The sequence below is a fragment of the Nicrophorus vespilloides genome, unplaced genomic scaffold (genome assembly GCF_001412225.1).
Source record: "Nicrophorus vespilloides isolate i.1.1-1 unplaced genomic scaffold, Nicve_v1.0, whole genome shotgun sequence".
NCBI lineage: Eukaryota > Metazoa > Arthropoda > Insecta > Coleoptera > Silphidae > Nicrophorus > Nicrophorus vespilloides.
Window position 1 is genome coordinate 248,504 of NW_017095521.1, and position 15,831 is coordinate 264,334.

Here is a 15,831-nt window from a genome sequence, read left to right on the forward strand (position 1 = left end):
TTTTGCAATTCGCTCCGACGTGGAGCGAACGAGAAAAAGGGACTAAATAAAAATTAAGTGAAGGGCGACTACGGGGAAAACAATGGCTCCAAAAGGGGGAGATGAAAAAAAAACACACACATTCACACTGCCGACTCGCAAACGTTCCTTTAATAACAGCACGTCGTATTTCATGCGAAATTGTTCTTTCGTTGTATATGGGGGGAGAGGATTCCCCCTTGGAAACGCACAACCTCGTGCAATTTTATCTCCCTTATATTCTCTATACACGACCATCGAATTCTAATCTAAACAACCTCTTTCCACGTAATCGCAGTTATTACATTTTCCTTTTGTTCGTCGCATTTATTATTCTCTTTCACCCTTTTTGCGCCTATCATCCCTCTCCGGCCGGTTCGTAATATGATTTAACTGAATTACGGTCTTGCCTTCAGGAGGATACGAATTTTCGAAGAATTACGCTATTCAACAATAAATTAATCAAGTAGTAAGTGAAATACGATATCAAATATAGCCGATCCTACAAATTATCGTTGATACAAATTATACTGTGTAAATCTTGTTATGTAACTTGTATAAATATTAGTGCGAGTTGCAATTATAAGTAAACCGTTTTGTATGCAAATCTTGACAGAATACGAAAATAATTGTTGTCGTTTTACACCGGGGTTTCGTTCCTACAAAAGCCGTCGCAAATCGAATCGGCGTAAAATGAACCCATACTTACAGTTAGGTAACTATAGGTTATATAGTTCTATATAAGTGTAAAATCAGCGTTATTGTGAATCGGCGTAAATCGAACCGGCGCAAAACGAAAATAGTGTAGAGCAGAGGTTCTCAAACTTTTTTGTGTTGTAGACCCCTTGCCATGTTTTTCGGTTTTTGATAGACCCCTAGATCTTTATAATTATTAAGATCTTTGCTCTGAGACTGTGCGTATGCTTGCAACAAGATGATAATGGTATATCATTATGTGTAGGTTTTTACAAGTTCAATGTATGCTGGTCTATATCGAAAGCCCGACAACCGACATTCCGATTGTATCGAAATCCCGACAGTGTCTTTTATTATTATAATGTATACAATAACATTTTTAAATGATTCCGAAACGTAGTCACCAACTATTATTATTTAACTATTATTTAATATTAATAACAATAAATTATTATGAATAATTCAATGAAATCAAATACAATAAATAACAACAATTAATAATCTCTACTCCCCCCGTTATATTCTAAAAATAAAAAACTCGAGCGATGAATTTTTAAAATTATCTTTATTATAATACATAAATGAATAAAATAATTATAATGAAACACTATGAGCTATTCAGCGAAGATAACTCATTAATGTTCTGTTTTGGCGATCATTTATAATAAAAGACACTGTCGGGATTTCGATACAGTCGGGATTTCGATATAGTCGGGATTTCCATACAGTCCGAATTTTGATATAGTCGGAATTTCGAATGTCGTTGTTTCGATACAGTCGGGATTTCGAACGTCGGAATTTTGAATGTCGGGATTTTGATTGTCGGGATTTTAATTTTCCCCCATTGTGGACCCCCATTTTCATTTCATGGACCCCCAAATTTTTTTTCATTGACGTAGACCCCTTGCAGGTTGTCACAGACCTCTGGGGGTCGATATAGACCACTTTGGGAATCACTGGTGTAGAGCTAATGAATATTAGATAATCAAAATACGAAAAAATAAACTGAATGTAACATTAATTAATGGTTGATGTAAAACAAGAGGATATAGACAATCGCATACAGCATTAATTGTACGCTCATTAATGAATAATTTATACTAATTCGACGGATCCGAAGCAATTAAATCGTCGATTAAAATGAGAACGATATTATCGATATCGGATTCCATGGGAACGAGCATGTAACGATCTGACTCGTTGAAAACTTCCCGTGGCAATCGGGACTACCCGTAGCCAACGTCCTGTCCCCCCTTCTTCCTCAGACACAAACTTTAATTGTTTCACCGGAAGAGCCGCAGTTATCGTGCGGTTTGTCAAACTCGACTTCGTTTATGTAATTCGTAAGGAAACGTGCGGCGACTTGTACTTCAACTTTGATAATTGCTTCGAATTCGAACAGGATTGGCGAACAGTTTAGGTCACCGGCTCCGCGCACCGAATCGCATGCTAATTACTGTCTCTAATTATTTATACATACGGTTTACCGTAATTGATTCAATTTATTAATTAGCGCGGCGCGGGTTAATTAAAGAAAAATGAAATGAATGCGCTCGGCTGGGAAACACAGTCACGATAGATACACTACTTTCTAAGTGTTAAGGTTATTGGCATATCCGTTGCGTCACCCAGGGGAGCCGGAGACTTGATATGCATTTATCGGTTCTGCGATTTCGTCGGTGAGAGATGAGAGAAAACAGATAGAGAGAGAGAGACGAAAAAATAAGAGATTGAATGTGATGAGACGCGTCAAAACAAATATTTATAACTTCTGAATTGGTCGGCGGCCTACGCAAATCGAAAACAACTGCAGAACAGCCGGAGGTGAAAAAAAAATTATATGTAGAGAGAAGGAAATAATTTAAATAATTAATTTGAAGATAAAAAATATATATGTACAGAAATAATCCCGGTTCATTATAAATTGTACCGTTTCAAAATGACGAAATAGAAATTTAATTAGAATCTTTACTTTTTAATAAGTTTTAGTCTTAACTTGCCATCAACTATTACGCCATCAATATACGAATTACTAAAGTTATTGTAGAGAATAAATCTGTCTGTAAATGTATCTTGTATTGGAAAAGTTTTATTAGTGTACAAATTCTATTCCTCTCAAAATGGTAAAGTTTCTTGTATTCTAACACAATACAATTTTAGTTGTCCCAAGTTATCCCATTTCTATAAAGTAATACTACAGTTGTTCCAAGTTGCACAAAGTTATACCAGACTGCAATTCTATTTGTCCCAAATTGCAAAATTAATATTTAACCGTAGGGAATTAAACCTAATTAATCTTCTTTTTAATAACCCACAAACACACACACTCTTTTTTTAAATTCTGAATCCATTAGGCAACGCACTAATTGAATATAACATAATTGCAATAGCACTAATTAAACCGTTCGACCTGCTCTCGTGAAGCGCAGGAAGATGCGAAGGTTAAATGAAAGTCAAGAGAAACGTTCGGCAGGAATTCGCCGCAACGATTCGTATTCCACCGTTTTTGCTTCTTTCTCTTTGCTCCTTGCTCAATATTTAAATTGCATCGCCATTGATTTCCTTTACGAGAGTGTATATATATAAATATATTCCTTCAACCAATCAAATCGTTTTAAAGTAAATTAAACTGTATATTCCATGTTCGACTTTTTTTTTGTATTTGTTGTTTGCATTGGAAGTTATGAAATCTTCTAATTAAAATTAAAATGTGCTAATGAATTCGTTTAGCGGCGAGTGCAGGAAGAGTTTAAGGTTAAATGAAAGTCAAAACTGTATTTTATATTTGCTGCTTTTTTTTTTCTTTATTTGCTCACCAATTTGAAGCTATTAATAACCATGTCTTTTTTTTCTATTTTGATATTTTTATAATTAACGGTTTTCATTGCTTCGCACATCAGTAAGTTAATTTACTAATTACGATAAAGTCTTGCGAATTACAAAGGCAAACATTTTAAGAAACACTGCTTTATACAATAGTATAAAAAATGTATTTACATAAACTGTGAGCATTTCATCAATATAAATTATAAATTATACCGATTTTTATGAATAGCATGAATTAATCAATCATTACGTTTGTAAAATAAAAATGAAAAGCAGCGAACGTGAATGGCGAAACGAGGCGGAATGCGATGGGCCACCACCACAGACAGCGTAAGCGAACACTCGCAGCAACCGATTTACATTCTTACATAATTTATGAAATGCGTAAGTGCGTTCTATATTTAGAGAGCGACAATTTCGCATGCAAATACCAACTTTTTCATGTATTCTCTTTATAATTCCCTCTCGATGCGTTCACTTTCTTCCTATTTTTCTTATTGCATTTGAGAAATAACTATTTTTTCGTTTGCCAATCCTTCTCTTTTCTTCTCTATTGTTTTCTCCCTTTCGAAAGATCGACGTCCGACGCAACAAGAGAGTGTATGTCTTAAGTACGTGCTTGAATGTCAATAACCCGGAGCCGTTATCGACTGTAAAATTAAGTTATTATTGCATTGGTGATTAATGCTGGTAGTCGGAGCGATTCTCGGAAAGTTCTTGGCGACACGGGAAAGTACAATGCATGCGGACGATGGATGAAAAGAAATACACAAGTATTAATATGGAGGAGAAGAGGAGGAGGAAAGGAGGATAAATAGACGGGCATTTGCCGACGATTAGACTTCAGCCATCTGGCTACAATTTCGTATCCTGTATATGCAAACAATCGAACGGAAATAGGTTTCCAGAGGTTCGCGTGTAAAATGCAATTATTCTAGTTTACTAACTGAGTCGTGCGTACGGAAAGGGTTAATGTACACACTAACCGGTTGGGGTTAAACTGTGCCCCATCGAGCGGAATTTCGACTATGCGTTGCAGCCAGTTTCGGACCATAAATAAAGCTTGAAACACTGGTAATATATAAAACCTGAACAAACAAAAAATATACAATCTAAAAAAAAAAATACAACCTACTACAACGCGCTCTATCAGATTTTGTTTCTCCTATTCAAAACAGGTATTTCCATGTTTGGGTTCGTACTAAAATGGACGTTACAATGCAAATTTCCATGGAAATAAACTATTACACGCGGCACACACACACAATACGGAATACGCTATGAAGTCATCTGACCGACCGGTGTTCACGTAGAATTTGGAAATGTAAATAACGATGCTATTTACATAAATAAAACGAGAACTATCATTTAAATTTAGACAAAATATTCAATACATGTAGCAACATTTATTAATAACTGCACTTTCCATTATTTTTTTTAATTTTTATTATCTACTTTACAGAAATTATGAAAAATTAATTACGAAGGATTAATGTGAAAATAAAAATGGAATCAACTTAATGAGTATGAATTGGCATAACTTCGAGCAATTAGTGTAAACTATGCATTGAGAACGGCGTTGATCCGAAAATCGTCATGGGTAAAGCATATTGGGTTAATACTAACCTAGGGTGTGTACGTGTCTGCTGAATGGAATTTAGATTATGAATTGTAATTCCATATACCTCGTGCATGGTTTGGGCAACATATATATCGATTAACTATGCGTGGCACTGGGGAAGCCAGCGCATTGCAATCATTCAATCCTCGAGCGACAGAGGTTGGTCATTTCCGATGCTATCATCAAAAACGATTTTTTTTTTAAATTCAAAAAGAATAAGATGAAGAGAGAAAGAAAAGAAATAATTAGATTTGCAAGAAGGAAGGTGGGCGGCCACGTGCAGCGAATCAATTTACAACAAAAGGGGTCCTGTCCTTTGAAGGGTGAAAAATGTATAATGGAGATGATGGTATCCGATTTCCGAGTGAATTAAATATAGGAAAGCGAAGGAGGAGGATCGCGCTGAAGGTGAAACCAAAGTCACAGGCGGCGTCGGATTTGATAGAGAGAGGAAAGCAGAACCTAGGGCAACGCGATTACAATTTTAATGGCGCAATTCCGTGTTTTTCCTTCCGCCACGCACGGAATGCCGCATGGGAATACTGAAAAGGGACTGTACAACACACTAAAGTTCCGTCCGTCCTTGGGACGTCTTGTTGTTTGTTCCCTGTTGATCACGCGACGACCGAGGGGGGATTCACTCGTTTCCTCTTTTTCGCTGTTGTTTACCGTGCGAACAACCGCCCCCTTTGCGAAACGAGCCCTTTCCCGAATCGATACACCGGAAAGCATGAGAGGAGGAGAGTTTAGGGGTTTGGCGCGCGCTTTTTAATGTTTTAATGATGGCTGGGGTATGTTGGTGTTCAGCTTGTGTGGGTGTGCGCGCACGGGGGTTGACGGGATTTTCGGTAATTATAATAACGGAACTCCTCTCTCTCTCTCTCGCAGTATTTGCATTATGTGGAATTTAATGGATCGATTAAATGGCGGAGGCGGAGGGGGCGGCGAGAGCGCAAAGACCAGTCCAATGACTTTCCACAAAACGACGGCGCAGCCGCCCATCGCAACAACAAAAACAACGAAAACTGCAACTGTGTGGCGGGCGGCGTCGGTGGTGGCGGAGAGGTAGTAGGCGGGGGGATACGGTTAGCCAGGCTAAATGCATGCATGCATATTTATTACGAAACAAAAATGGTTCGGGTCGACGTTGGCGGTGAGGCGTGTTTCGAAGGGGGGTAAACAAAACAACGTATTGATAATAAACCATCAATAGACGCGTTTGCAAGGTTATCGAAGGTCGCACCAACTGATGAACTCTCGCTACTTGATCTTCTTATCGTCACATTTCTTTTTCTCTTCTTCATTAATATAATGAAAGCACGCTCGAGTTGCTTCTTCAAGAATTACGGGGCTATCACATTTCCTACACCGATAGAGGTTCATCAAGTCTTTCAAGTCTGTATCACAATTAGTGTTGATAGTTCTAGACATCACTCGATGTTAAAAATGAATCATCGCTTTTCATATTACTTCTATATATTAAAGAACATTAAAAATAAAAAGCATCCAATCCGGAATTAAATGAAGATTAAATTACTTTAATTAATTTAAATAGTATAACTTCAAGAAGTAGATCAATCGTGCAACTGGCATACAATCTGGGATTGAAATATAGCCGATAATTGAAGAAGAAAGTTCAATTTTTACGACTAAAACCAGTTGGCTTTTATAGTAGATTTTTATATTGAATATCTCTTTAAATTATGCAAATGTTACACGGAAATTGTAAAAAAAAATCTGTTTCTTATGGGAATATGGTAAATGTCAACGATAATCTAGAGGATTAATAAATTATTCTACAACAATTTCGCAACATTCGACGTTTTTTGCAAACCAAACGATGATCTGATCTTAATATATAAAAAAAATCTCCAGTGAAATTCGTAAGTCGACCCATATACGTTGCAAATTCTTTATCGATTCGCTTATTGGAAATCCGAGGCGAAACTGTTGATCGTCACGAGAGCGGTTTTCTATTTTCGGAGACCTGCTTTCCCCCCAAGTTTTCCCAGACGTGCACGCTTTTAATACGAGAGTGGTTCAACAAAAACTGTTGCAATCATACACTTGAATGTTAAAATGGATTTGTTGAAGATTCTGACTCACCTCCATCTCCGATGAGCCGCATCTGCACAAGAGCAGGATCCTCGTTGTGGTCCTCCAACACGGTGTCATCAGTAACAGTCAGGTCCTTCGTGGAAATAAAAGAGAAGAAAAAAACATAAATAAATTAAGTGCGTAAAGAAGAGAAAAAGAAGTTTAATTGCGATGCGTTTGAACTTCCTGAATTATTAATCCCTACGGGGATTCCCGCTTCTTTTTATCCTTCAAACTCACCCTCCTACAACTTCCTCCTTTGCTCTCGCGTTTCCTTCTTTTATATTTTTTTTGCAAACCCTCCGGAAAGCCGGGCTTTAATAACGTGAAAAAAGGGAAAAACAACGCCAAAGCTCAGCCAGGGGGAAAATTGATTGCACTTTCTGTTTGATATTCATTAAATATTCGATGTGCTCTCGATTTCCGGGCGTCCGCATCAGAAAAACTAATTAAAATGTTCAACCACTTCAGATCTCTATAATAATAATACACGACAATTTTTCTCATCTACAAATACAAACTCCTGTTGCATTTCAAATGCAATTAATTACAATTTATTTTCGTGCATCGTTTTTTTTTTGCTCTAATTACACGAATGCATATTTATTGCATTTGCAATATCGTTATTTTATGTTATAATGTACAACTCCACAATTAAATTAGCGTTTTGTGCATATGTAATGCATATATTTATGCCAATAAACTTTAATGCATTATTAATTTTAAATTTCAATTATTCATAAACATTCTCCCATTTGATATTAATAAAATATACATGGAAATATGTTTTTTTAAAACGTTACATCACGATAAATTAAAACATTTTATCTTTTTTTTTTGTCGAAATATTTAATATAGTCGAATAATTAATCAGGAATCAATAAACGCATTAAAGTTGTTTTATTACTTTTTTTTTATTCATAAAATATTTGCATATTACACACAAACATTTCATTGGCATTTGGAAATTTTTAACGATACTCAACTCAATTCCTTTTAGATGAATGATATACATCAGGAATTACCAAATTGCTATAGATTTACACTTTTCTATTATATTTATATATATTTATTGTGTAGAATTTAAAAATCCTAAAGATTGAATCAAAGTCTTCCAATTTCTATTCATATTAATGAATAACTTTTTTCACATAAGATTTCGATTAAGGTATTGATTATCATTTTCCTTTTACATATTACAGGTATCCTGACATACGAACTTCCGGACTTTCTAACTTGTTAACAAAAATTGATAATTTCTTTAGTAAAATATAATATTTTTGGAAGATGTAGTATCTGTTTTGTTGCATTTGTTTCTTTTGTCATTTTTCATTAAATAATTGTGATGTTTACATTAAAAAGTATTCGTAAGTAAGATAAAGTGTGGTAAGATAAGTATATTTGCTACAATATTATCATCTGATGCAGACCCAGCAGTTGCATCACATCACCTGCAAGTAAACCTGGACCTTATACAGGAATGGTTACAAAAGTGGAGAATGAAGGTCAATGAATCGAAATCAGTACATGTCACCTTCACCATGAGAAAGTACTCCTGCCCACCACTGACGCTTAACGCAAAAATAATACTGATGGCTAATAAAGTTAAATATCTGGGTATGCATCTGGATAGAAGATTGACCTGGAAGGATCACATCCAAGCAAAATGCGAACAACTCAAAATTAGGTTCAGGAAACTCTACTGGCTATTACTGGAAGACTCGACAATTTCGAAAGAAAACAAGTTGTTGATCTATAAAGTAATTTTAAAAACTGTCTGGATATACGGAATACTGAGTCCCCAGTCAGCAGCAGATCTAATATTACGACCATACAAAGATTCCAGTCTAAGAAGGATCGTTGGTGCTCCATGGTATATTACAAACAGGAGAATTCACGAGGACCTTCAAATGGAAACAGTAGAGGAGACAATTACGAAAAACAGTAGTCGATACCAAAATAGACTAGACAGACATCCAAATGTACTAGCTTTCAATCTTCTGGACAATAGCCTAACAACACAGCGACTGAAGCGACACAAGTCACTGGATCTACACTTGATATTCAACAAATAACCAATAAGTGAAGGATGTCCAATTCAAATCTTGTCAACCGCCAGATCATTTAGTGAAAGTTTTTATTATAGAACAGTAGTGAATAAAAAGGATGATAAAAAAATAAAAGTAAATGCTAAAGTGTGGTAAGATAAGTATATTTTGTATATTTTTCCCACATACGAACAAATTCGACTTACGAACAACTTTTTGGAACGGAACTAATTCGTAAGTCATCCTGTATTAAGACATGTCAACAGCTGTTATTTTCGAGACTCAATTTTGTGTTGTTTTAGATGAATAAGAAAGAACGTTGCAAAAACTTAATACTAAGAAATATACAACTAAAGTTATCCATTATTCATTCTGGATTAGTTCCAACGATCTTTGACTACATGAATGATGTAATTTATTGTTTATTTAATATAGAACTTTGTATATTCAATCAGTTCCAAGAATTTACATTGTTTCTTTTATTTATGAATTACATTCATCTATCATTTTATTGACACACATTAATTATAATATATGTTGTAATATAACAGTAGTATATGAAAATCAACAAAAAATTGTGGGAGCCGATAACCCCTTGATTGAATCAAAAGAGATACAGTAGTATACAAGGGTACATAAGCAAGGGTAGTGCTTAAATACTAAAATATTATGAATCAGAAAATATAGGTTAGGTTAAGTATGGTTAGAGTTTTTGGCATATAATAAAAAAAATGTTTTTATTGCTAATAATGAGACTGTTTTTAACGACGTATTTATTGAAATAAATCAGAAAATCCAATTCATGTAAGAAAAGGAAACGGAGAAGAAAAAAAATAAATGGCAATAATAACATATAATTAATTCGAATGCGCTTTTATGAATCAGCCGATCATTAACATACGCAAACCAGAATTCTATTTTTGCACGTTTATTATTCATTTAATCGGCAATTAAACGAATTCTAGAAATAATTGCGTAATGTAAGCGGAGAGAAAGAGAGAAAAAACGTATAAACCATAAACACATAGTGTATATATTATAGTCGAGAGAATGATAAATAGCAACAGTGAAAAAAAAAAATACCGTCTGTCAAGGTTTTTTTCATTAGACAAATGGTGTTATTCCACATGATTTATTTAAATTACTATATTGTCTTCCTCCTCATAAAGATTATGGATTTTATAGATAAATTAGTAATTGTTTGTGTATTGTTTTTGGACAATCGTTTCTTCTTTAATTTTACAACTTGATTTTATGCTTATAGAATCTCTAATAATTGTTAGTATTAAGTGAATATATTTGGATTGTCCAAATTTGTAAACTTTTGTGAAAGTTAATACTATTTGTAAAAAAAAAACTGTAAATATTATGAAAAAGTTTAATAAATCTTGATTTTTTAATTTAGTATAAATAATATCTGTTACTCATAAGGTTCTATTATAAATAATATCAGAATTAATGATGTTGTCATATAATAATTAATTAGATATAAAACGATCATAAATATTCAACTAATAGTTGTGCAAGGTCACACGGAATTTGCATACAAACAGGAATTCAATGCATTGTAACAATTTCATTATTCACGCAATTAAATATTTAAATCGTTGAAAACGTATAAAAAGGCAAAACAATGGTATGTGAAAAGAAAAGTGCGGTTGAATATGCATCTACGTGTATTTGCAAATTTCGGTTAGAAACGACCGCATGTTCATAGCAGAGTGGATGGATATAAGGACAAAGAGGTTATTTGGTTTCGGCGATGAAACGCAAACTTTTCGAAAACCATTAAAACGCTGTAATTAAACCGGCTGCAGCGTGAAACTATGTTCATTAAGTGGAAACTTTTTGCGGATGAAAATGCCCCTGCACAAGGAGGAGGAATGGCATGTACGTACGTTCGAACGGACAGAAGATGAACCTAAAGAAGGAAAATAACTCAATTGGAGCGAGTGAAATATGAACAGGGGTTGTTAGAATCAAACCCTGTCTTTGGTTTCTTTTCGGTTATTGTTATTCGTTTGTTTGCGCGGAATGCGGAGAGGTCGGAGATAGAATGAGAGAGAGGTAGCAATCAGCAATGCCATGATGAAATAACTGGAATAACTGTACACAAGGCGGACATTCCATACGGCAAGAGCGTTACCTATAAGCGCGCAACTTTGACCCGTGAGCAATTTATATTTTGCTGAAACCATACCTCACTAAACTATACAGCCATTCTATGAACTACAGCCGCAAACACTCTATATAGATCCTCTCTCTATGTATCGGCTCTATTCCGTATACGTGGCAACTCTATCTCTCTTTCTCATCATATCTCTCTCTCAATCCCACACGAACGCTCGCTCCATTTCACACTTCACCAACTTCAACAACCAACCAACACATGCTGCTGCCGCTGAGCTCTATTCATAAATCGAGTTGCGGTTATTACGTTTCGAAACCGTTTAAAGTAAAACTAATTATAAAATCTAATTAAATCTTTTCGCGTTTAATTGCACCACGAGCAATTACAATATCGCACTTCTGAGGGGAGAGAGAAAAAAAATAAAGAAAAGAAAAAAGCGCGCCAACTTCCTGGCTCCATTAGCATAGACCGAAAATTTTACTTTCATCATGAAATATTACTGAAACACGCTCTGCCAAGATACAAGTAAAACACGTCGTTTTTACATTTTATTTATTTTCGCCTCATTCCTTCGACCGGTCTTTAATCTCACTTAATTAATTAATCGCGTTACAGCTTACATTCTTTCCGCGAGTTTAAAAATAGCGGTCGGCGCTAAAATTAACAACGCGCGGATTGTCTCTCTCTCTCTATCATTCAATCCAGCTGCGAGATTTCATTAAAAAAAATCCGTTGCGAAACTTAAATATTGACGTTCCGTGGTAAATACGAGAGCTCTCCTTTAATTAACGGATGCAAATAGATCTTTCTCTCTATTTCAATTTGCGACCTGTTTTAATATATACATTTGATGTTTCAATTGGACGAAATGAAATCGGGACGTGCACCATGATGTTCCAGGATTTGCGGTGGTCGTGATGTGGTGTATCGTGCATTAAAGGCATCTCTCCTATTGTGTGGATCAGTTGCAATTTGGTTGCGCGGTGGAGGTGGAGCGCGGGAGGATGCAGGATGTGGGTTGCTGGAGTACTTCCTACGCGGAAAGGTCGCTCTTTGTGATGCAGCTTCCTCTCCGGCAAATGTCAAGCAATACGAGAGCGCAATGCAGAAAAATGATATTTCATATAGCGCGTTTCAATTAAATCAGCTTATTTAATAGGAAACTCGAGAATCCTACGTTACATTTCAATATGATTCAGCTCGCATACGTTCCCCGCATTTCATAAAATTCATATATACAAATTGCATAAATGAAAATAGAAGATTAGTTTCATTCCATTTCAAAATCATTATTTTATTACTTCAACTTTGACAGCTGATTACAAAATAAATACGAATGTCACAGATATGACACTTTGCATGTTTTATAACCTATAGTTTTGGCTTTAATTGGATTATTCAATAATCCATGTGCTCATAACAGCAATCGAGAAATACTACAATAAAGTAAAGCTTTGTACAGCGACCACAAGGTTCCACACTTTGTCCCATTTCATAAATTCTAAATCTAATTACATTCGGAGTAAATATGATATGGATGCAAACTGTAATTGTTTGCATCAACGATTACAATTACACAAGATCCTTTGAAGTCGACCCACTCTCAGACGGGTAGCGTCAACTTTGTTGTTCAACACCTGAGACCTTCACTTAATTAAAAGACAGGTGCAGATAATCTCATCGAGTAATTAACGGAGACTGCGAGGAATTAGCATATTAACAACAACAACAGACGTAATTCTCGCCGCCCCGGCTTTAATAATTATAACGAGATTTCGCTCGCGTCGAAAAAGTTGCCCGACAGTTTATAGTTTTACGGTATTCGCGTTGCTTTTAATTAATTTCATTTGTATGTCACGTTTTCGGGACCACGAAAAGTTCAGCAGAGTCAAACAATACTTACGATTAATATGTTACAAATTGAAATATTCGCCCAGGCCGACGATCAGCAGGGGTCAGTTGGGGTCCCGCTTATCGCCGCAGCAACTTCTATAAATAAAACCTTTCGCCCCGAAGATAAACTTTCGGTTTATGGGTTACATGCTTTCCATATGCACAAATAAACAATAATAAAGCGAAATGCAGATACCGTCAAATCTTCACTCGTGTACAATACGCATTCTTGGTACAGCATGAAAGTTCTAAAATTAGTAAAATTATTACTGTAAAATTATTACTATAATACGCACTAAGATATTTTCAAGAAAGTATTGAAATATCGATAATTTAAAAATTTGTATATAATACGCGCTCAGAATTTTTCAACAATTTATTGAAATATCGATAATTTAAAAATACGCACCCATAATTTATTGTAGTATTTATTAAATTAAAATTCGTATATAATACGTACTCAAAAATTTTCAAAAATTTATTGAAATATCGATAAATTTTAAATTCGAATATAATACGCACCCATAATTTATTGTAGTATTTATTAAATTAAAATTCGTATATAATACGCACTCAGAAATTTTCAAGAATTTATTGAAATATCGATAATTTAAAAATTCGTATATAATACGCACCATAATTAATTGTAGTATTGATTAAATTAAAATTCGTATATAATACGCATTCAGATTTTTTTAAGAATTTATTGAAATATCAATAATTTAAAAATTCGTATATAATACGCACCCATAATTTATTGTAGTATTGATTAAATTAAATTCGTATATAATACGCTCTCAGAAATTTTCAATAATTTATTGAAATATTGATAATTTAAATATATAATACGCACCTAGAATTTATTGTAGTATTGATTAATTTATAATTCTATATAATACGCATTCAGAAATTTTCAAGAATTTATTGAAATATCGATAATTTAAAAATTCGTATATAATACGCACCCATCATTTATTGTAGTATTGATTAAATTAAAATTCGTATATAATACGCTCTCAGAAATTTTCAATAATTTATTGAAATATTGATAATTAAATTTAATGCTAGTATTAGATTATTAATTGAAAATTCGTATATAATACGCTCTCAGAAATTTTCAATAATTTATTGAAATATTGATAATTTAAATATATAATACGCACCTAGAATTTATTGTAGTATTGATTAATTTATAATTCGTATATAATACGCACCTAAACTTTTCAAGATTTTATGGTAATTGGAACGGATTCAAAGCGATACAGAAGTAAAAGAAGAGATAAATAGAAGTCTTCTATTCCTTTTTCTTTAATAAGCATAATTAAAATGCGATTTGCATACGAAACGCAATTAATAACTTGTACGAGTCTTGCACATTATTTTTTTGTATTTCATTTAATCTCTTACAACTCGTACACGTATTTCGTTTTATTTTCTTCCACTCTTCCGTCAGTTTCTATGCAAATGCTCTTTAATTATAGCATAAACCTAAATGCATCATAAATTGTTGCATATTCACAATTAATTCCAGCAAAGTCATTGTACTTAATATTGTGTTTATTATGGTAAATTTCACTTTCCACGTGAGCTCGATTTTCTCTCGACGTTGAAAAGAAAAAGTACCGTAATAATATACTAACTGTAATATTTTAATTAAAAATATAAAGAAGCACTGCAGATTTCGAATTAATTATTCAACATCCTTTGTGTGCAGAATTTTGTAATAAAAGTATGGGGAGGACGTGGTTGGTCACGACAAGAGCAACGGAATATGAAGCAGGCGCAGCTGGAAAATCGCAACTTTCCACTGCAAGTCATAATAATAGTCTACGTTCCATTTAACTGGGTGAAGCTGAAACGTTCCAAATGAAAAGCAAATAGTGAGTTTTGCAGACCGCACACAATGCTCACATATTACATTTTTTTTTTCACTGAAAAATAAAATTCTCATATATCATAAAAGGATGTTTCAGAGAGATGCTGCAACTAATTTTCATTTATAATTAATTTTGATAATACTATTTTAATACCTGTAAACAATTTGTTACTTTTTCCATATAATAATAAAAGACTTAAAACTACATTAAGCTGAAACGTCCCAATGAAAATCAAATTTTAAGATTAAGTACCAATATGAGTTCTTAACGATTATATCTGTACCTCAAGGACGGGTACTTGCACCTATCATTTATCTTATCTACACTTCAGATCCACCAACGTCAATCCAGAGAATAGTTACTATATTTGAAGATGACGCAGCTCATCTTGTCATAGCATAATATTGAGTGAAAAAGTTGCAAAACAAGTTTAACCCTTGAATAATTTTCATAGATCATAACGAAGCTACATCATCTCTTTCTGTGAATTGTATCTTAATAAGTGGAAAGTATAATTGAATGTTTTCTTCTAAGATAGTTGTAAATAATGGTTGTAAATTTTAAGATTAAGTACAAATATGTGTTCTTAGCAATTATATCTGTACCCCTAGGACGGGTACTTGG

General features: G+C 34.1%; 1 protein-coding gene across 2 annotated transcripts in view; it reads right to left on the bottom strand.

The window, feature by feature from the left end:
* LOC108567468 (probable JmjC domain-containing histone demethylation protein 2C) overlaps window positions 1–7,362 on the bottom strand; it is a 79,677-nt gene extending 72,315 nt beyond the window's left edge. For both annotated transcript variants that reach the window (XM_017928081.1, XM_017927997.1), the window contains exon 1: window positions 7,268–7,362. In XM_017928081.1, the coding sequence (XP_017783570.1) occupies window positions 7,268–7,289 (22 nt within the window). In that variant the 5' untranslated portion in view covers window positions 7,290–7,362. The remainder of the gene's footprint in view (window positions 1–7,267) is intronic.
* Between the last annotated feature and the right edge of the window lie 8,469 nt (window positions 7,363–15,831).